At 40.4% G+C, this 22371-nt stretch overlaps 1 protein-coding gene across 11 annotated transcripts in view; it reads right to left on the bottom strand.

Moving 5' to 3' along the window:
- Positions 1 to 8030, bottom strand: part of SRSF4 (serine and arginine rich splicing factor 4) — a 29435-nt gene extending 21405 nt beyond the window's left edge. For 6 of the 11 annotated variants that reach the window (XM_031962410.1, XM_031962411.1, XM_031962409.1 and 3 more), the window contains exons 1-3: positions 7777 to 7859; positions 1453 to 1569; positions 1124 to 1225 (exon numbers count right to left, since the gene is read on the bottom strand). Coding sequence is in view for 1 of the 11 variants with exons in the window: in XM_031962418.1 (XP_031818278.1) it covers positions 7777 to 7883 (107 nt within the window). In the remaining 10 variants the exon portion in view is untranslated. Of the gene's footprint in view, positions 1 to 1123; positions 1226 to 1452; positions 1570 to 7776 lie in introns of all 11 variants that reach the window. The other 5 variants (XM_031962408.1, XM_031962415.1, XM_031962407.1 and 2 more) reach the window with 4 other exon arrangements.
- Between the last annotated feature and the right edge of the window lie 14341 nt (positions 8031 to 22371).

Below are 22371 nucleotides of genomic sequence, written 5' to 3'. Positions count from 1 at the left end.
TATACTTCAGAGAGCTATTGTGATCAAGGGGCTTTGTACACCAGATAGCACTACACATACAGGAGCTATTCTCTGTGCTTATACCTAAGCCCTGTTTCTATTTTTATTCAATAAAGCAATTCTCTTTTCTAGTCATTGTATCTACAATTATGTAAAATATGAATAACAAGTTTTAACCTAGATGATTACATACCTCTTTAAATAGTGAAATTATTATTTTGGTTTTTATAAGTCAGAATCAAACTGCTCCTCTCCATGGAATAACTGGTCTTCAAGGATTTAGGGAAAAGGGAGGTGGGCATGGGGATGGTTTGGAAAAAAACATGTCCACACCTGTGTCCACTTTAATTTACTGACACTTAATAACATTAAATTGAGCTTAAGGGTAAATGGGATAGGAGGTGTCATAAGAAGAGGGACTGAATATTCCCTCAAGTCATAATGAAGTTCATGCAAACTCCATTACAAATTAAAAACAATTTCCCAAATATAAGACTTGAAAGATTAAAAAAAAAACAAAACCCCACACTACTTTGTAATAATAAAAAAGGACCTCCTCACCCCAAATGATTAGAATTAGTGAATGAATTAAAATACCTAAATGGCCCAATTTCCTTACTCCATCAAGTGCTTTCAAAGTACTATCTACTACCAGCACAGAAAAAATAAATTAGTTTATATTCAACACAAAAACAAGAATGACATGCCAGGTTATGGAGATCCTATGGAGGAGCCCATGTTTGGTCCTTCACTCTCAGGATCTTTTATGATTGGGTGGTTCTGGGAACTGATACTGGGACATCAAGCATTTTACTTCTTACTCTTGTTGGTGCAAGTCCTACCCAGGTCAGCCACAACAAAATCATTACCATCTTACAGCTCTTCAGAGAATGGTGTGATGAGCACTTCTGGTCTCAGTCCAGGGTCAACATCATAAAAATCACCGTCTCACTTGGCAGTTACTGGTCCTCTTGCTGGTAGTCTCAGCAGAGAGACCAAAGACTGAATGGGCTGTGGAACCTGAACTACCCTCTCACTCTTAAGAGACAGCCCCTGAAGGTCAAGGCCGAGCCACCCTGGAAAGGCGTGAGGGAAGCTTTGACTGCCACTGCCCATGCTGTACCTGGTCTGTGAATAAATAGGTCTTCAGTCTCCAGGGTTGTCAATGACTCATTTTGTAACCTTGGGCAAGCCACTTAACCTCTCTGTGCCTCAGTTTCCCCATCTGTAAAAAATAGGGACAACACTTGTTTGTAAAGCACTTTGATATCCTCAGTTGAAAAAAAATCATATAAATGCATGCTATTAAAAAAAAAATTCCAACGATTTTACCTTACAAATATACAAAATACCACCACCACCATCAATATCACCTTGGCTGTTCAGAGCACCTTTCTTCTGAGGAGCTCAAAGTACTGTCTATATGTTAGCCCAATCTTCTGCTGTGGTTACCTGGAGGTATCCAACAATACTGGATCCAAAAATCAAATAATATCTTGGATTTATCCAGCACTTGTCTTCTAAGGAGTGATAAAAGCTTCATGTATCCCATTTATTCATATGACACCCCTGTGAGGTAGAAAGGGGGAGGGGAGCACATATTATCCTCATGTTACAGATGGTTAAGCTGAGGCAGTTAGTGCTTAAAAATGACTCGCCCAAAAATCACATTGCAAGTCAATGGATACACCGGGTTCAAATTCCAAGTGTCTCAGGTCAGTGCTTCATCCACAGTACTTGATATTTTAAGTATCTTAATGTTTTAATTTGATACATGGGTCCTGGAATAAATTTTTTTTTTTTTTTTTTTTACAATGGAAACAAGAGACTAACAAAATACTTTAAACAACAAGAACAAGAACACATTTTAATAATGATTTTTTAAAAAGTCATCAAGTTCAAAAAAATGCATCCACATATGGAATATTTATAATATGAAAACAACTTGAGGACTGTCCTACAGACTTAGGAGATGTCACCTAACAAGTGAAAAATGGACATAGCAGTCTCATGATGAACTATTCTTTTACCTGTAAATGACTCAGGATAAAGTGCTTGAGTATTCTATGGCCCCTCACACTAGTAGGGGAATTTCCAAGGGCAGTCGTCAGGTCAGATTTGAATAAGCTTCTCTTCCTCTATTAAAACATGAATCTTTAAAAACCCAGAAATTTAGGAATCCATCTTCAACTTTTAACACTAAACAACAGGACTGGCCAAACCCTTCATTGAGTGAAAAACTTCTAAGCGGTTCTTAGGAATTATAATAAAATTATAGAGAACCAAATGCCCTAATTCTCCTATAACACAACCATGTCATGTCTGTTCATGTTGGCTCTGAATGACCTTCTAAGCTACTCCTTAGGATGAAGTTAACACATAAACATGAAGAAGAGGACAAGGGCCCTAGTGGCAATATCAACTTATTGTATTACCACCATAAAAAAAAATCAATTACTAAGTTGTTATCTGTTATTTTCGGGGAAGGTAATTACTTATGATTAATCACATCTTATAACCTGAATTATTAAAATCAAACAAACTTGTTCACTCAATAATAATTTTGCTTTTCCTGCACCTGCTCTACAGGACAAAGGAACAAAATGACAAAACCCAGGTCATATCAGGGATCATACCCAGCTATACAAACCATTCTAAGGTATCCTGGCCTTAGGGCCAGCAGAGATTCAGACCACTGACCACTCAACTACTATCTATCTATCTATCTATCTATCTATCTATATATGTGTGTGTTTGTGTGTGTGTGTGTAAATATAAAAAAAGATCACTGTTGCTCAAGGTGACCCTATGGAAAAATCCCCAATGAAAAGATATATACTCTATTTACAAAAGGTAGGAAAGTATACTAAAACATTTAGACAAATTTTCAATAATACGAGTTTCCTAACTAATTCAATTAGAAGGAAAATTCTATTAAACAAACCACCTTACTGTCTGAGAATACTGGTTAATCAAGGGTCATGATAGTATGAAACACAGATCCTCAAAGTACTAACTAAAGTTCTTCCTCACAAAATATACTTAAAGTTATTTATTTCATGTCTTCAATTAGTGAACAATGAAAGCCTGCTCATTTTCAAGTTTACTCTTTTCTAGATGCCAGGTGGTTAAGATAATCTGTAGATGTTGAAACAGAAAACAACCCATATACACACATTCCAGTCACTATTAATTTGCTAAGGCCTACTAAAAATAAAGAGGTAAAAACTATCTTTAAGATCCTTCTGGTACTGTCATTTATACATTTCAATGCTGCTTTGAGTGGACCAACTAGCAATCTGTTTCAACAACCTATTGACCCCAAAATATGGGCACTTTAATGAAGATAATTTAAACTGTTGCTGAATTTATGGCAAATCCACTCACAAACGCAAGATTTCATAAGACTAAGTAAAAGTAGATGTCATTAAATTTCATTAACTGAGATTAATTACAACATTTAGAAGGTGTCACAGCCACAGAGTCCAGGTCTTTCACTCACAGAATACTCAAAAGTTTTCTGATGGTGATCCAACTTTACAGAGCAGGCTGAACTTTGTCTGCTCCTGTCAACAGAAAGAAATTCACCATTCTATCAGTAAGGAGAGTGATTAAGAATTAACAACAAAAAACTCCAGTAAACAAGCCAAATCCTCCTTCTCCCCATCCCAGCCCTACAAAACAAAGAAAGAGAAAGCTACCTATGCAATTAGTATTTAGCTTTCCTGACATACATGCTAGACATGGAGTAAAGAAGACCCAAGTTCAAATCCTGCCTCTGACATTGAATAGCTATTGTTGAGCCTGATTCCCCCTCATCTATAAAGTGGGGATACTACTATGTTTGTAATAAGTACATACTTTACAATAAGTAGTGCCTACTTCACAGGGTAGTTTGTGAAGCTCCAATAATCCCATTTGGGTTTTGCAAACCTTAAAAGTGCTATTATTTTTAAGACTTAAAACCCATGAATAGAAAGCATCTGGTACCACTTTGGAGCTGCTGGTACAAAGAGAAAAACCTCCAATGAACTTGACAGGGTCTAGAATGGTTCTGCCTGAAAAGGAGAATGAACCTACAATTTCAGAGGCCCTCCATAACAGGGCCCAGATCTTACAGGTCTTGTGTGTGAATGGAAATGCACTCGTCTTGAGTGCAAGGTGGAAGGCAACTTGTAGTTTAGCACAGCACAAAGAGAAACACTGTTACCTTGGGTTGCCTGGTGTATCAAAACGGCGTGCACTAGCTTCCCTCCTCTTCTTTTTCAACAATATTTAATGTAGCCCTGACTCCTACTTTCTAAGTTTTGTACACCTTTTGTAAAAATGAAATTTCCCATGCTTCGCTAGTACTGAACTCTTCAAGGTAAATTTCTCACCACTACCCAAGACAGAATTCTGTTTCTCTTTCAAAACTAATTTTCTCCTTCCTATCCATAATCCTGCTGCTAGGAAGAACTCCCTTTCCTGGCACCCAAACCCACAAACTTGCAATTTAAGGTTCTCTTTTCAGTTAATTATGCAGAAACAGCATATACAGTACAATGGGGAAAAAAGCACTCAGGATCCTAAGTTAGAATCCTGTCTCTCCCTCCAGCTATGTAGGCAAGTCACCCCACTTCAAGGCAAACTAAGGATTATATCTGCACAAGCTGCCAGTTTACCTAGATTGGTGTGAAGAGGAAAGCACTTAAACACTTTGTAACCTTAAAGAGTTATGTTAAGATACCATTTTATTATTAGTTGCTAATCACACCATTTCTTTCTTTCATACTTACTCTTTCCGAGCTAAGCTGAGCTGATTGCTACTTTCACATCCTAAAGTAGGATTAAGATCAACTCTTGGCTGGATGATGTCCCTACTGTTGGTCTCATTTTCTTCAAATTCTCCTTTCCTATTAATCCTGACTGCTGCTACAAGTTCATCTTTGGTACACGTCCCTTGGCCAATATCTCTCCTATCCTTTATTTTAGCTGATGGCTTCTGACTTTTCAATGAATATTAATTTCAATGACAAAGATAATCCTTCCTTATGATCATCTTTCAATTAGTTTTAAATCTCTATGAATTCAATTCTCACTTCTCCCCAAACACCCAAGTTTCCTTACAGGACATGAAGTATCTGTGTAATGACAGGATGGGAGACAAGAGTACTTAAAAGTGTGCACACTTTTAAGGCTTCTGGAACAGGATCCATTCTTCTTGATTATTTCACTTCCCTAACAGTTCTACTCTACCAATGAATGCCTTTTGATTCCTATGTATTACAGTTTTTAGTAAAAGCTTCATAATGAAGTTTAAAGTTTGTATTCATTTATAATTTTGATGTTCAAATCCTTTAGTGATTTATTTTAACAAATTCTGTTTTACTAGTATCCCACCATTACTTCTATCAAGCCAATTTACTGGATATCTGACATTGGTATCCTTCTTCCTATATTCTCAATGAAGTTTTCCTCAACTTCTCCAACTAAAAGTGATCTCTTCCTTTTGAGATCTTAAAGTACTGCACAGTTATCTGTGAACATGATCTATCTCCCCCTACTAGGTTACTGGCAGAGTCCATGTCATATTTATCATCGTCTGCACTCAACAAAGCAGATGTGTAAGAAATGTTTGCTCTTGTTCTTATCTCATCTGAGGATTGCTGATCAGGGACTTCCATCATGACCAAGACAGTGCTTATTTTTCCACCCAACAAGCTACCATTTTCCCCTCAACTCAGTAGTATATTATGTTTACCTCTGTACTATAACAATATTTGTATCTTAATTCTAAGAGGCAGCTTGATATAGTGGATAAAATACTGGATATGAAGAAAAAGACCTGAATTTGATTCTTGTCTTTATGATCATGGAGATAACATTTATCCCTCCAGAACTTCAGTTTCCTTATCTGTAAAATGGGGAATAATACTTGCCCTACCTACCTCACAAGATTGTTTTAAGAAAGTGTTTTGAAAACCTTAAAGTGCAAATATAATTTTGAGTTATTATTATTTAAACTATACATTGAGCTCCATATGGCAGAAGAGTCATCCCTCACTACATAATTCCATCACAGTGGTAGGCACTCTATTAGTATATAACATAACAAAATGATCAGAATACTCCACACAGTATACTAACTCATACTGTTTAATTACTGCATAAACTCAAAAAAGTATCTTCATAAAAAATTATGTTTATTTTTCAGTTGCTTGAAACTAAGGGGAAAACCTATGACTTGATCTCAATTAAATCTCCGTAATTGTTAGTCTCTCTCAACTGGACTCTGTAAAAAACATTAAAACATTAACCTTAAATTCTGAGTGTATGTTGTATACCAACTCAATTCAAATAAAGAAATATTCATTAACCTGACCAAGAACACACATGTGATAAGTCTTAAATCCTTAAAGTCCTGCTCTGTATAATTTGGTATTTTGCTCTACCCATGTGGGAAAAGGAATGAATATTGATCAACATTTTACCAATGAATTTCCCCCCAGATAATTCCATTGTGTGATCATCTCCCAGCAAACTTTTAAACTCACAACTACTTTGTAGTTTCTAAGAGCAACCAACTTTTCCATAATATACAACCTATGTTTAACTACCTTTCAGAATCTATCAAACAGCTGCTAGTATTACATAGGGAATAAAGTGCAAGCACATGCCAAAGGGCTAGTTTGTTCTCTACCCTTTTTCTCCCACCCCTACTCAGGCCTCCCAGAAAACTAACTTTCAGACACTTCTTTCGATACTCAAGTTTGTCTTTTCATTTTTGTACAATTTCCCTCTTCTCAAGTCCCATCATTAATGTGTTGTTTTTGTTCTAAGTCCCTGTCGTTCCCCCTCCACCCCTCAGTTCTCACTTCGCTAACATTACTTTACTCACAATATCCTCTGTACTCACAATATCCTCTTCACATTTTAACTCTTGACCTAAGAAATCTTCTTCTGGCTCAGCTTTATCAGAACGAACCATTAAGTACGTCCTTTCAGGCAGTCTTTGAGGGCCAATAAATTGAGAAATACTCAAAACCCTGCGCCTTCGTCTCTTTACAGACAGCAGCGGAGGCGGTTCCCCTCTATTAGAAGTAAATTCTCTGGCCACAAGCACTTTCGCAAACACTGGGGCAGCCAAAGACAGGCACGGGGGAACTGGACAGAGCTCCTAAGAGCAGATTGGATGCTGACCTGCCCGTGGAGAGGGGATGTGAAGGCCATGCTTTCGCCAAGTGTCACTACTAGACTGAGTGGACGTGAATCTCCCGCTCAAATGAGCTTGGCACATGGCGAACGGGGCAGAGCCTCTGTGCCCGAGGTCGTGCGCCCCGGAAGGATGCCCGCTGCCCCGTTGTTCTGGGGGGCGGTGGAGGGGAACAGGAGATCCTAGTTGTTGGGTGTCCAGCGCGCCTCGCCTTCACAGCAAAGGAAGCCCTAGGCCCCCGCCCCGGTGCTCCCCTCCTCTGCCGGCCTCCCGGCCCGCTTCCTTTTCTCCCCATCCCACCCAGGTCCCAGGTCCTCCGGGCCGCTCCCCATCCCCTCCCCCGCCCGCCCCGAGTCTCCGCTCTGCGCAAGCGCAGTCGGAACCCGGGGCCTACTCCGGCCCCCCGAGGCGCCGCAGCGGCGGCGGCGGCGGCGGCGGCGGCCCCGGGGCCAGGAGGTGAAGTGGCTGTCCCCCCCGCGCGATCCCGGAACCCCAGCCCCGGGGCCTCCCCGGCGTTCCGGGGCCCGCCTCCCCCGCCGGCCCCGGCCGGCTCTCTCCCGCCATTTCGCCGCCCGCCTCACCCGTTCTTCAGATCCACCTCCAGGATCTTCCCGTAGCCCTTGAAGAACCGTTCCACGTCCCGCTCCCGAGCCTGGTAGCTCAGGCGGCCAATGTAGACCCGCGGCATCCCGGCGGCGGCGGCGGCTGCTTCACCCACCCCCACCCCCTCAGGCGGCGGCCGGCTGGCTGTCGGCGACAAGGCTGGAGCGCGGCGACGGCGGCGGCAACGGGCGGGCGGGAGGGAGGACGCAGGCGAATCCGGGCGACGTAGGCGAGCACGCAGCGCGCGCGCCACCGCCGCGGCCGCGAGCCCTCTTCCCCACCCTCCCGGCCCCGCCCCTCGCGTTTCGGAAGGATCCCAGGAGGGGGTGGGACCATGGGTAGGAAGAGACGCGCGCGTGCCCGGGCAGGCTTTCCGCCCGGGTCAGAGAGCGGAGGGAGGGACGGAGGCGAGGCCGGGGCCACGTGACTGTCAGTCCCCGGTTCCCTCCCCGCTGCCGCCTTCCGCTCCGGGAAAAGCCCGCCCGGTTCTTTCCGCCGCTCCGGGTCAGCGTCCAGGCCAGAGGGGGGATCTTTACGAGAGCCCTCGGTCATCGGCTTCTGCTGGAGCACCTCCGCGGATGGGGAGCTCGCTACCGTCCCAGGAGACCGGCTCTTTCTGCGGGGTCTCGGGACCCTCAGCCCGGGGCCCCGCTCACGTGTCAGCAACTTCCTTAAGGATTAACTGGAGAAACCGGAAATAGCTCGCTTCGGGCCAGTTCCGGCCCTCAGTGTCCGTCTCTGCCCGTGAGGGGGCTGCTCTAGAGGTCCTCGGGCCCCTGGGCGCCGAGATTTACGGGCCTAAGATGGGGCCGGGGGAGTGTCACCGGGAGTCCCGGGTGCTGCTAATTGGAGCCTTCTTCCCTAGTGCCTCGTGAGGCCCGTGGCTAGAAGGCTGGACCCAGAGCCACGAAGACCTGACCTCAAATCCAAGCCGCGACGCAGCAGTCCGGCCCGGCCTACCTCCCTTTCCTCATCTGTAAAACATGGGTGACAGGAGCACCCAGCTTCAGGGTGTGGGGATCAAATGCGATGGGAGATGTCGGATGTTTTGTTATTTACTTCGGGCCAAGAACTTGAGAAACGTCTCCTGTTACTTTCAGTGCTGGAGGGAGAGGCCTCTATTGTACTGACAAAGAAACTGAGTCAGGCAGTGGTTAAAGGATCACACTGCTGGCTTCTGCAATTGGGCTCAGTGCTCTCGGCGGGCACACAGAGGGGTATAGAATGGTCACGTGGCTCAGTGGAAGCGGGCCGAACTCCCAGTCACCGGACCTTGTGTAACTTTGGACACAAATTTCCCAAATGGACAAAGGGAGGCTTCGGATTAGTTGACCTTTAATTAATTAGCCGAGTTCTAAGGATAGAGATATAGCTTGCTTGTCCACAGCTTTTGTGCATAATCCTCCCCCATCTTCTGAGCTTTTGAAAGAAGGAACTGTAGGCAGTTCTTTTTATTGGGATATTGGGGGGACTGGAGGGCAAGGTAGGGGGCATTCTAACTTTCTGTCCCAGATGTCCCTGCAGATCCCAGGGATTAGGTCCTGTAACCTTGGTCGTGAGTTTTCCCCTGACTCATTTCAACCTGAATGGCAAGCTGGAGGCTCAGTACTCAAGACCAGCAGCCCTGGTGATGGAGGAGGAGGAGGAGGAGAGCTTATCCTTCTGTTCCTGCTCTGAGTGTCTCTGAAACCAGAGAAGCCACATGGAACAGAACAGTGGGAGGCCAGGTCACCCAACAAACCAGCCGTCCCCATCTCAAGTGCCTGAAACTTAAAAAAATACTACAGCATCTGAATGGGAACATTAGAGCTATCAGACCATGACCTCTCTCAGTCTCTAGGCCGCCTCCAGATCCTTAAGTAGTGCTAGAATGTCCTAGATATGGTATCAGAAAAACTTCAGTTCAAATTTGACCTCAGATATTTGCTAGCTGTGGGACCTTGGGCAAGTCACTTAATCCCTGTCTGCCTCAGTTTTCTCAACTGTAAGATGGAGTAATAATAGCATCTCTGCCTCTCAGGGTTGTTGTGGGAAATGAACTAAAACAACATTAAACACCTAGCACAGTGTAAATAAACACTATATGTCAGTTATCGTCATTATGATAGGAAAAATGGAGTTAAAACTTTTATAAAATGATTAAGAATAAAATTAGAAGAACAACAGTTACTACAGTAAAGCACTATGGAAGACAAGTCTGAAAGTTGTAAGGACTCTAAACAAAATAATGATTATTACTTCAGAGGATTGATGATGAAATATTCTTTCCAACTCCTGACAAGAGTATAGGGTGCAGAAATTCATATATGTATGTGTGTGTATATATATATATATATGTATATATATATATATATATGTGTGTGTGTATTGCTATTATGTATATGTATAAACACAAATATATTTATACATAATCAGTGACAAATTTATTTTGCTTAACTTGGTTACAAGATTACTTTTCTCTTTTGTTCTAGTGGAGTAGATAATGCAAGGGAGAGAAAATAGGTCTCTCTTGATTAAAAAATTTTGACATTTAAAAATAAAGAGGTTGGGGTGAGGCACTATAAGTGTAGAATATTGTAAGCACTTACAGATGAGACCACAGGATTATTAATTTTATCAATTGTTTTACTTTTTTATAAAAGAACTCTCATGGGAGATGGTAGGGTGGGATGTAATTCTGGAAAAGTTTGTAATGTAAAAACAAAATGCATCATTACAACTTAAAAAAAAAGGTAAGTTGTAGAGAGTTGGAATTCTGAAAAGGTATACTTGAATCTAGGTCAGCAAGGTACTTATAGTTAAGTATATACTTAATACTTAGTATGGTGATGTAATGGTTGTGCATGCATTGTAGTGATGTAATTCTAAACAGGTATTTAAGGGAGTCTCAGACACTGAAGACTCTCAGCCATAGCTACAGAGAAGACTTCAGGCTCGACTTCAGACTCCATCTTGGACCAGCCTCATGGTGACTCTCCTGGTCTCCTTCACTCCTCCACTAAGACCAAGGACTCGGGCTGATCCCAAGATCCTCCAGAGAGCTAGTTCAGACATTACATTTTGGCGCCCAAAGTAAACAGGCCCAGAAGTTAAGGGAGATGGTGAAAGGGGGAGGTCTGCAGAACTAGCACCAAACTGAAAATTCATCCCCTAACTCTGCCCAGGTTAAAAGCAACATAAATGTTTTGTGGAAGAACCTTTCCCTGCTCCTTGATGCTCTCATGCCTAAGGGATGGAGACAGAGCAGGGCTCAATCCCTGGCCCTGCCTCAGAACTGTGTATTCTATCATTCATCAATAACATGCCCTATCCTAGGATTTGAGGGCTATGAGGATTTAGTAGTGAAGAGGAGAGAACATGAGCGCCTAGCTGTTGATGCTGTTCATCCCACAATCCCAGTTGAAGGGATGTTTGCTAATATTTAAGCAGTAGTTGCAGGTCTTCCCAAGGGTGACAGTAAATCTGAAATAGATCTTGGCAGGGCTCAGGTGCACCCTAGCTTCAGAGAGGAGGAAACAAGTGGCAATGACTCAAGTTCCTCCCTTTGTGACATAAACTGGATCTCTTGTTTACTCTATTGTCCAGGAAGAAACCGGGGGTCTTCTGTCCACTGGACAGAGAAGATGCAGAACCAGTATCAGAAAATTGTTCTTCAGCCTGGAAAGCTGGCATTAGAGTCACAGAGCCAGCCAGACTCGGGTCTGTTCTCTGCGCGGTCCAGCCTAAATCTAGGTTAAGTTCTACCCATCTGGTTCAGGATCCCCACTTCCTGGGGCTGCTTCCTCTGCACTTGGTCTTTAGAACTTTGTTGTGCTCTTCTCAGTCCAGATGAAGGCAGTAACAATACCCACTAATCTGTGGAGTGGCTTATATAGTCTAGCTTGTTTGAGTCTTAATACTAGCAGGTGGAGAGCATAAGCAGCAGCCCTCTAAAAGCTAATGAAATTTTGATGATAATTTTCCAAAGTCCGATCTGTCATCTATCTCAAAATGAGGGTGAAAAGCCAGGGAATGGCGTCCGGGGCGAGGTATAGGAGCTTGAAGATGAACAGATGGGGAGGAGCTCTGATGTAATGTTGGGCTAGCTTTCTGGAATGTCACCAGAATGGCCAAAAATGAAATCTCTTATTTCTGGTCTTCTCAGCCCTTATGTACCTTAGTACAATTACATCATTACAACACACTGATTATGTGTGAACTAGAGAACCATTACATCACCATGCTAAGTACTAAATACATGTATACTAGAGAACCATCATTTCATCAATTCCACTGAATTAATATCTTGTAAGTATCCTTGTTTCAAGTAAACTTCTCCAGAGACCCTGAAGGTCTCTGGCCACAGACTTGGGGTGCTGCAATCCAATGAAACTTCCACAAATCCAAGACAGAACCAGGGCAAATTAGGTTAGTAAACTGGCCAGGCTTGAAAACTAGTGATGATTAGCTTGACTGGGGGACAGCCGCATGAACAATGTTCTCTCACATTCTGGTCCCCCCAAAGGCAAGACCCAGAACAAATCAGAAGTACCAATACTTGTTGGAACTACTTCAGTGCAGAGAGCACTTGGGCAAAGTATGAAGTAGACTGAAGGCATGAATGCTTGCATTGTGAACCAGTGCTAAGTCAGAAGGAAAGTGAAAATAGATCTTATCAGCTATAAGCGGAGGGTTTCTTCCTGCTTTTTGTCCCCAGCACCCTCAGCTCAAACAGATTGCTGACCAGATATTTTTTTTAAAAAAAGGTCTCATCCTTGAGCCTTCTCAAAATAAGGTTATGAAACCCAGGAGCTACTAAATTCTTGAGGAAGGAAAATACTGAAGACCCTCAGGCCAATAAAAATAACCTTAATGCCAACTGCAGAAATTATCCCTAATAATGAAACAGACAAAAACAGCAGCAGCATCTCAAATGATTTAGAAAAGGAGACGGGCAAACTTAGAATTCCAAAAAGCCCTTTTGGAGTTTGCATGAATCTAAATCTCAGGCCAATTATAGATCAAAACAGCAATTTTTAAAAAAGCTTTTATCTGTTGGTCACCATCACCAAGAAATTATCCTCAAGTATTTGACAGAAAATGTAAAAACATTTTATGACTTCTGCCCAGTAGTATATGTAGCAATCATTGCCATGGTAAGAGCCAGAAAAAGAAAGGTAGAAATATTAAGGAATACCCCAAAAGACAGTTATCACTCACCACCATGGTATAAGAAACTGTAAAGAGTCATTAAGGATCTGTGGAAAACAATTGAAAGGGTATGAAAATACTGTATCTACATGGCATGTATTATAGAACACTTAAATGCCGTGTTCAATTAAAACCTATGGGAGTCCAGAAAACAAAGGCATCTCAGAAATAAGAACTTACCTTGACCAGCATTTGAGAGCAAAGGTTAAAGTGATAGAAGAAGTTAACACAGAGCAAAGAACAAAATAATTCAATATCAATTGAAAACTTTAGAGCATCAATTCTCAAACTGTGAACCACAGATCTTTAGTGTCCTTGCAGTCAAAAGCATTTTCATAATATGAGTAAGATGTTATTTATCCATTAAAATACCCTTCCCTTTTATAAATGCCTATCTCTGTAAGGCCATTTTCTTCATAGATTTTAACTCCAACATGCAGAATGCAGAAGTAGTTATGAGAATCTAGATCTCTTCAAAGATTTTTCAAAAATATGTAAAACAATATGTCATTCTTTTCACTTAATTCTTTTGGACAAAATATATTTTGCAGAAAAATGTTGACATGTGGTAGATTTATTATTTTAAAATGAATTGATATTTTAAAATTTATTAGTTTTTATTTCTAATATTTGTAAATATCAATAGCTATAACCAACAAAATAAAAGCTGTTATGAACTAATTTTTTTCTTTAAATTAAACAAAATCTTTGTTCTTTTTTTATATTAAACATGTTTCTTTATACACATTTCCACCATTATCATGCTGCACAAGAAAAATCAGATCACAAAGGGAAAAAAAAAGATGAGAAAGAAAAAAAAAGCAACAAAAAAATTTAAGTATTATGTTTCCTACAGTCTTCCTTTCTTCTTTTTTGGGTGCAGGTGGCTTTCTCCATCACAAGTCTATTGGAACTGGCCTGAATCACTTAGCACCATTGAAAAGAATTATGTTCATCAGAATTGATCATCGAGTAGTTGCTATGTACAAAGTTCTCTTGACTCTGCTCACTTCACTTAGCATCAGTTCCAGTAAATCTCTCCAGGCCTTTCTAAAATCATCCTGCTGGTCATTTCTTATAGAACAATAATATTCCATAATATTTGTATATCATAACTTATTCATCCATTCTCCAATTGATGGACATTCACTATTTCCAGTTCCTTCCCACTACAAAGAGAGCTGCCACAAACATTTTTGCACATGTCAGTCCTTCCCCCCCTTTAAGATCTCTTTGGAATACAGTCCAATAGAGATACCACTAGATCAAAGGATATGCACAGTTTGATACCCTTTGGGCATAGTTATGAACCATTTTAAGAGTATAAAAGGAGGGAGACCTGAGGCTTTAAAGTCCCACATCATGAAGCTGAAAATTGTATCAAATTGATCAACTACAATGGACTTGGCTCTTTTGTACAATGAGGTGATTCAGGTCAATTTCAATAGACTTGTGATGGAACCACCTGTACCCAGAGAGATTATAGGGAATGTGGTTCACAACATAGTATTTTCACATTTTTGTTGTTTGCTTGTTTTTCTTTTTCATTCCCTGCTCTTTATGATCTGATTTTTCTTGTGCAGTATAAATGTGGAAATATATTTAGAAGAATTGCACATGTTTAACCTATATTGGATTATTTGCTTCTATGGGAGGGGGAAGGTGGAGAGGGAGGGAGAAAAATGTGGAATACAAGGGTTTGCAGTATTTTGGAAAACAAAAAGCTATCATAAAAAAAGAAATTCGTATCAAAGAGAAACACAAAATGTGCATCAATAATGTGATGAATAGCAGATGATATAAAAACAAATCAATTAAGAATACTTTGCAAATGGAATATTGCTTTATTTACATAAGGTATTATAAATCTAGGCAGGGTAGGTAGTTGATGGGTACATGGGGGAAAGTAGTCCCTTATTTCAGGTGAGAGAACAACCAAGTTTGAAAATGGCCAGAGTTGTGAAAAGCTGGCTAATGGAACCAACCTGGCCAGACCCATGCTGAAGAGGGGGTTCCCTTGTCTACTTTGCCATCCCACTCCATACACCTCCTTAGGCAAATCTACAGGGGCAAGTCAAGCTAAGGCTATCTTGCTCCTCCTCCCCTGTTTGCTAGTATTACCTATAACCCCAGAGCCACAGGAGCATAAGATCATAAAGCTATTCCTGGAAGGATCTTTAATAGTTATTTGGTCTAATTTTCTCATTTTACAGATGAGGAAATTGAATCCCTGAGAAGTTAAGGACCTCTTAAGGTCACAGGTACTAAGTGACTATTTAAATAACCCAGGGTTTCTGGCTCTGGATGGTTCCACAATGCCCTCATTCCTCTGGATTCCAGAGGCTTGACCAGAAGGCAAAAGAGACTGAAAAAAAAAAAAAAAAAAAAAGGCAGGGGGCAGCCTTATATACAATATTAATAATGGATTAAAAATGGAACAATTCTGATGGTCTGGGGATAATCTGTGCCTTTCTCCCTGTCTCCATTACAATTTACTTTGAATTTGAAGGGGAGCAATCAGGGGGACAGAGCATTATTTGTAGCTATTAATATCAAACTCTTTAATCATCTAGCTCAGTCCACAGCCAAACAGGATTCTCATTTACAAAATTCCTGACAATTTTGCTTCTTTATGACTATCTCTGGGATGGTAGACTTGTCATTGCACAAGGTAGAAACTCATTTCACTTCTAGAGAGCGCTAATGGTTTATAGTATGTTACATTTACATAGTATCTCATTTGATTGCCATAATAATTCTGTGAGGGGGTTATAATAGATATTATGAAATACTATATTTTACAGAGACAGAAATTAAGGCAGAGACTTGTCATCAGTGATCACACAGGTGTCAGTAGTGCTACACAAACACACACACACACAGACCCAAATGAGCCTAGGGCTTCTTGATTCCAAGTCCAGTGCTCTTCCTACCATACATATCACCTCTTTGTTTTTGACACTTTTCCCCAAATGTGGGGTCAAAATCTGCCTGCTTGTTACTTCCACCCAATTGGTTGGGAACAAACTTCTGGGGGCCAAGGGCAAGTTTAATAATATCAGTGAATAAGCCTTACTTAGATGCATCTTTCTCCCATAATTATATTGCTGCCAGGTCCCAATCACTAGGACCCTGGCACCTGGTTTGGTCTTTGTCTTTTTTAGGGTTTCCCTTCTTCCAGCATCGTTAGAAATCTCAATGCATCATGTTAGTGACCTTTTCAAACTCCTTGGAGTGATCTTTTCTGGGTTTTCTCAGTTCTGGGGCCCTATTTTGGATGGCCCTATTTTGCAATTCCCCATCATTCGGGGAATGTTCAAGATGTGCTTTTGAGCAGGGAATGGAAACATGTTCTTGATATGGATTTTCTTAGCTTGAGAGAAAAGTACCCACTGGGACACTGAGAGTGCTCATGGCAGGAAGAGTTGCACCCACCTGGCCCAAGTTCAAGAATTCAGTGAATCATATCTGGAGAGGGGAGGGCATTTCCTGGTACAGGTATTTTAATGGATTAAATAAATACCCTTGTAGCTACTAGTACTCCCCCTGGTAAGTATCCTGTGTGGAGAATGACTCAGAAGGACAGGTCTGACAGGGAGGGGAATACTTGTTCAGCAGCTCTTAAAGGCGTTAGTCTTTGAGGGACAATCCAAACCCCAGGCTGGCTCTTGGTGTCTCAGGGAGAGCGGGTAGGGTTTAAGGCTGCCTCACTTACTGAGTTGTGTGACCTTTGGCTTCACCTTGGTGGACTTCAGGATCCTTATTTGTAGAATTAGGGGGTCTGACCTAAGGGAGGGGAACTTTAAAGTCCTGGCCACTTTTAGATTTATGATTTTCAAAATATGGACAGAGTGTTCATCATGTTGGATCTGGATTCTAGAAAATTCAAGTTCAAATGGAACCACAGAAACTTATTTAGCTCTGTGACTCAGAGCAAGTCACTTAGCCTCAGATTCCTCATCTGTAAAATGGGGATAACAGCACTGACCTCCCCCTCCAACACAGGCTGTTGTAAGGATCAGATGAGAGGACATATAGAGGGATTTGCAAACCTTAAAGCAGGGGTCCTTTTTAAACTTTTTAAATAGGGGGCCAGTTCACTGTCCCTCAGGCTGTTGGAGAGCTGGACTATAGTAAAAACAAAAACTTTGTTTTGTGGGCCTTTAAATAAAGAAACTTCATAGCCCTGGGTGAGGGGGATAAACATCCTCAGCTGCTGCATCTGCCCAGGTAGTTTGAGGACCCCTGACTTAAAGCATTCTACAAATGAGGGCTATTTTAAAGTCTATAACTCACAGCATAATAGATTGCCTTCCCACCTCTCCCACTGCTTATTAATTACATTCAACTTATAACCTCCTGATCTTTGGCTGAGCTCTCAAATCCATTTAATTTTTATTTGCCTCCCTACCCAGCCCAGGGTCTAGGTACTTCTGCTGACTCACCATCTTTCTCAAATCAATTCTTTGTTTCCTTCCTCTTTCTTCCCATCCCCCAATTTCTTCTGTTCTAGCTTTGTTCATCTTCAGGCCTGGGTTTGAATTCTCCATTTACATTTCTGAAACGCCAATGATTTTGTCTTCCAGCTCAAGAAATTTCAGTGGCTCCCTAGTGCCTTAAGGATAAAATATAAAACCCTCAGCCTGGCATGAAAAACCCTCACAATCTGACTGCAGTCTCTTTTTACAGACTTCATAGTCTTCCCGGTCATGTACCTTAGATTCCAGTCAAACTGGCTTCCCTGCTGTTCCTGGAATACATTTTACTCCCACTTCTCCAATTTTGCCCAAGACAGATCTCATACCTGGACCCACTCCATTCTCACTTCTTAGATTTCCTAGCACCCTTCAAGACTAAGCCACCTAACACACGGTTTTCCTGGTCGTCATTAGTTCTTTCTCTGACCAAAATTACTTTGGAGAAACTTTGCTTAAAAAACCGAGCAATGCCGGTGTCTGCACCCTGAGACAAGTCAGATCAGGCCCTTCCATTCTGGAAGCAGAACTCAAACGTAAAAGAAAGGCAATTTTCTCAATTTCCCCCCCAAAAGAGCAATGACCAAGGACCATAGAAAGGTATTATTATGGTGACAGGAAAGACCAAGGCACAAACTCAGAAGAGGATAAGAATGTCAAAACACCTATGGGCAAACCTCCAACAGGAAGAACTCTCAAGCACAGAAAAAAATTCATGACAAAAAGGAGCTTCAAAATCATAGGAAAGGCAGAATAATTGGAAACAGAAATGAGTAATTAGAAGAGAATTATGAAAAAAAAATCAAGACCTTGGAAAAAGAAAGCAAGTGTTTAAAAATAGAATTGGCCAAAGGGAAAAGGAGATACCAAAAACCACTGAAGAAAACAGCTTCTTGAAGAGTATGATTATCCAAATGTAAAAGAAAGTACAAAAGTTAATTGAGGAAAAGTTAGAATTGGGCAAGTGAAAAGTAATGACTCTTATGAGACATAAAGAATCAACCAAGGGGCAACTAGATGGCGCAGTGGATAGAGCACCAGCCCTGAAGTCAGGAGGACCTGAGTTCAAATCTGGTCTCAGACACTTAACACTTCCTGGCTGTGTGACCTTAGGCAAGTCTTAATCCCAACTGCCTCAGGGAAAAAAAAAAAGACTCAAACAAATTCAAAAGAATGAAAAAAAAATGGAAGAAAATGTAAAATACCTCATAGGAAAAAACAACTGATCTGGAAAATAGATCCAGGAGAACAATATCAGAATCATTGGACTATCCAAAAGCCATAATCAAAAGAAGGTTCTGGACAGCATCTCTCAGGAAAACTGTCCTGAGAGCAGCTAGATGGTACAGAGGATGGAGCACCAGCCCTAAAATTAGAAGGACCTGAGTTCAAATCTGACCTAAGACATTTAATACTTACTAGTTATGTGACCTTAAACAAATCACTTAACTCTAATTGCCTCACTAAAAAACAAACAAACAAAAAAACCAAATCAAAAACTGTTCTAACGTCTTGGAACCAGACATCAAAATAGGCATTGAAAGAATCCACAGATCATCTGAAGAAAGAGATCCCAAAATAAAAATTCCAGGGAATATTGTAACAAATTTCAGAAGTATGTCAGGGAAAAAAGGTTACAAGTACCTAGAAAGAAACAATTCAAATATCAGGGAGTTGCAGTGAAGACTACAGATGACTTGATAGCTGCAATACTGAAGGATCAGAGGTCATGGAACATGATATTTAGGATTCAAAGAATCACTTATGTGGCAAAATTAAGCATAACACATCAAGGGGAAAAAATGATCATTCAATGAACTAGAAGGATTACAAGTTTTCATAAAGAGAATAGAACTAAAACAAAAATATAGCCTCCAATATTAAGACCTAAGAAAAGCATAAACAGGTAAAAAGAGAGAAGAAAACAAGGGGTTCAGAGCTAAACTATTTATATCTCTACATGAGAAGATAATATTTGGAATTCTTAAAAATTGTATCATTAATAGTAAAGTTATAAAAAAAATATCTGTAGACAGAGGATATGGGTATAAGGTGAATTTGAGGAAATGACATTAAAAAAATAAGTGATGAGAAAGAGGAGTACACTGGGTGCAGAAGGAAAAAAGAACGGCGTAAATTATTTTACAAGAAGAGATGCAAAAGACCTATTTCAGTGGAGGGGAAAATGGGAGGATAAGGGATGAACATCACTTGAACCTTATTCTCAACAGCTCAAAGAGGGAATCACAATCAGCTGGACACAGAAATCTAACTTACCCAACATGGATGAAAGAAGTGGGGAGGGGGACTGACATAAGAGAAGGTAGATTGGGGTAAGTGGTAGAAAGAAGCAAAACACTGATGATGAGGAGGAAAAGGGTGAAAGGACACAAACAGGAAGAACAGGATGGAGGGAAATACACAGGTAGTCATCATAACTGAATGTGAATGGGACGAACTGTCCCATAAAATGGAATCAGAGTGGATCAAAAAGTAGAATCCTACAATATGTTGTTTACAAAAAACATACCTGAAGCAGAGAAACACACAGAATAAAGATAGGGGTTGGAATAAAATCTATTATGCTTCAGCTGAAGTAAAAAAAAAAAAAATAAAAGCAGGAGTAGCAATTCTTATCTCAGACAAAATAAAAGCAAAAAGAGACCTAATTAAAAGGGATAAAGAAGGATACTACATCTTACTAAAGGTTTCCCTAGACAATGAAACAATATTAATACTAAAACTATATGCATCAAGTGGTATAGCACCCAAATTCATCAAGGAGAAATTAAGTGAGTTACAGGAAGAAACAGGAAAATTATATTAATGAGGGATCTCAATTGTCTCCTCTGAGAACCTGATGAATCCAACTAAAAAATAAATAAGAAACCAAGGAGGAAAGTAGAATATTAGATAGCAAAGCTAATTAGAAGAGCAAAGAATAGTTTATCTGTCAGATCTATGGGAAGGGGAAAAATTCATGATCAAACAAGAGATAGAAAGCATTACAAAATGCAAAATAGCTAATTTTAATTATATTAAATTAAAAAGCTTCTGTACGAACAAAACCAATGTTACCAAGATTAGAAGGAAAACAAAGCTGGGAGACAATCTTTACCAGCAAGTGTCTCTGATAAAGGTCTATATCTAAAATATACAGAGAACTGGGTAAAACTGGGCAAAACTGAATTAAATTTATAAGAATACAAGCCACTCCCCAAGTGATAAATAGTCAAAGGATATGAACAGGCAGTTTTCAGATAAAATCAAAGCTATCTATAGGCATATGAAGAAATGCTATAACTCATTTTTGACTAAAGCATGCAAACTAAAACATCTCTGAGATACAACCTCACGCTTTTCAGATTGGCCAATGACAAGGAAAGTGATAAATTTTGGAGATATGGGAAAATTCAAACATTAATGCACCATTGGTCGAGTTGAAAATTAATCCAACCATTCTGGAGAGCAATTTGAAACTATGCCCAAAGGGCTATAAAACTGCATACCTTTTGACTCAGCAATATCATTACTAGGTCTATATCCCACAGAGATCATTATTTAAAAAAAGGGAAAAGGACGTGCATGTATAAAAATATTTATAGCAGCCCTTTTTGTAGTGGCAAAACACTGGAAACTGAGGGGATGCCCATCCATTGGGGAATGGCTAAATAAGCAGTGGTGTATGAATGCAATGGAATACTATTGTACAATAAGAAATGATAGGCAGATTTCAGAAAAACATGGAAAGATTTGTAGGAACTGATGCCAAGTAAAATGAGCAGAACCAGGAAAACACTGTAAATAGTATCTGCAACATGGTGTGATGATTAAGCATGATTAACTCAGCTATTCTCAGCAACACAATGATCTAAGATGAGTACAAAAGGGTCACAAAGGAAAATGCTGTCCTTTATCCTTTACCAGCTAAAGACCTGAAGAACTCCAAATACAGATTAAAGCATATTTTTTTTACTATCTCTTTCTTATATTTCCCTCCTCCCTTTTGACCTGTTTCTTATTTTTACAACTGATTAATATTGAAAATATGATTTACATTGTAGCACATGTATGGTAACACATGTATCATGTAGCACACTATCAAAATACCTACTATCTTTGGAAGAGGAGAGGTGAGGGAGGGAGAAATTCAGAATTCAAAATCTTGTAAAAATGAATGCTAAAATTTTTGACATGTAACTGGGGAAAATACTATTTAAAAAATAAAATATTTAATTAAAAAAATAAATGCTTGTCTGGAAGATGAAGAGTGGCTTTAGGGCAAGATGCTTAACCTGGGCTCTGATTTTTTTAAAACATATTTTGATAATTGTATTTCAGAGTAATTGACATTGTAGAGACCTTCACAAGGAGGAGGCCCTTTGAAGAAGCCCTCTGTATCCCTACTTAGGTCTAACTATTGCGATGCTAATTGTCACTGAGCCAAGAGCAAGAGTCCTCCCTTCTTCAGGTAAACACCTGCTCCAACTTACCTTCAGATGTCATGACTTTTTGTTCCATCATTCTGATCACCATCTAGCTTATCAGTGTCACCCTGAAGAGGTGGTACCTTAAACTAAACAATTGTATGTTCTCCCCATGGCAGAGAAGAGTGGGTCCTGAGCCCTGGACACTATGTCCCTTCATATGGCCAGCTTTTTTGGCTGTGTTCTGAGGCTAGAGCCCACTAAAACCCCTGAATCTTCTTCAGACAAATTGTTGACTGGCCATGCCTCTCCCACTTTGTGCATGTGAATATGGGTTTTGGAACACAAGCATCAGGCTTTACATTCAGCCTATTATTATTTTTTTTTTAAGATTTGACCCAGCATTTTTGTTCAACTATAATCTCCCCCATGAACCTTTCTTTCCTTCCTGAGAACTCACAGTATTTTTAATCTCTTATGG

The sequence above is a fragment of the Sarcophilus harrisii genome, chromosome 3, assembly GCF_902635505.1.
Source record: "Sarcophilus harrisii chromosome 3, mSarHar1.11, whole genome shotgun sequence".
Lineage (NCBI taxonomy): Eukaryota > Metazoa > Chordata > Mammalia > Dasyuromorphia > Dasyuridae > Sarcophilus > Sarcophilus harrisii.
Note: the sequence above shows the minus strand (reverse complement) of the source record. Positions and strands in the feature narration are given on the sequence as shown.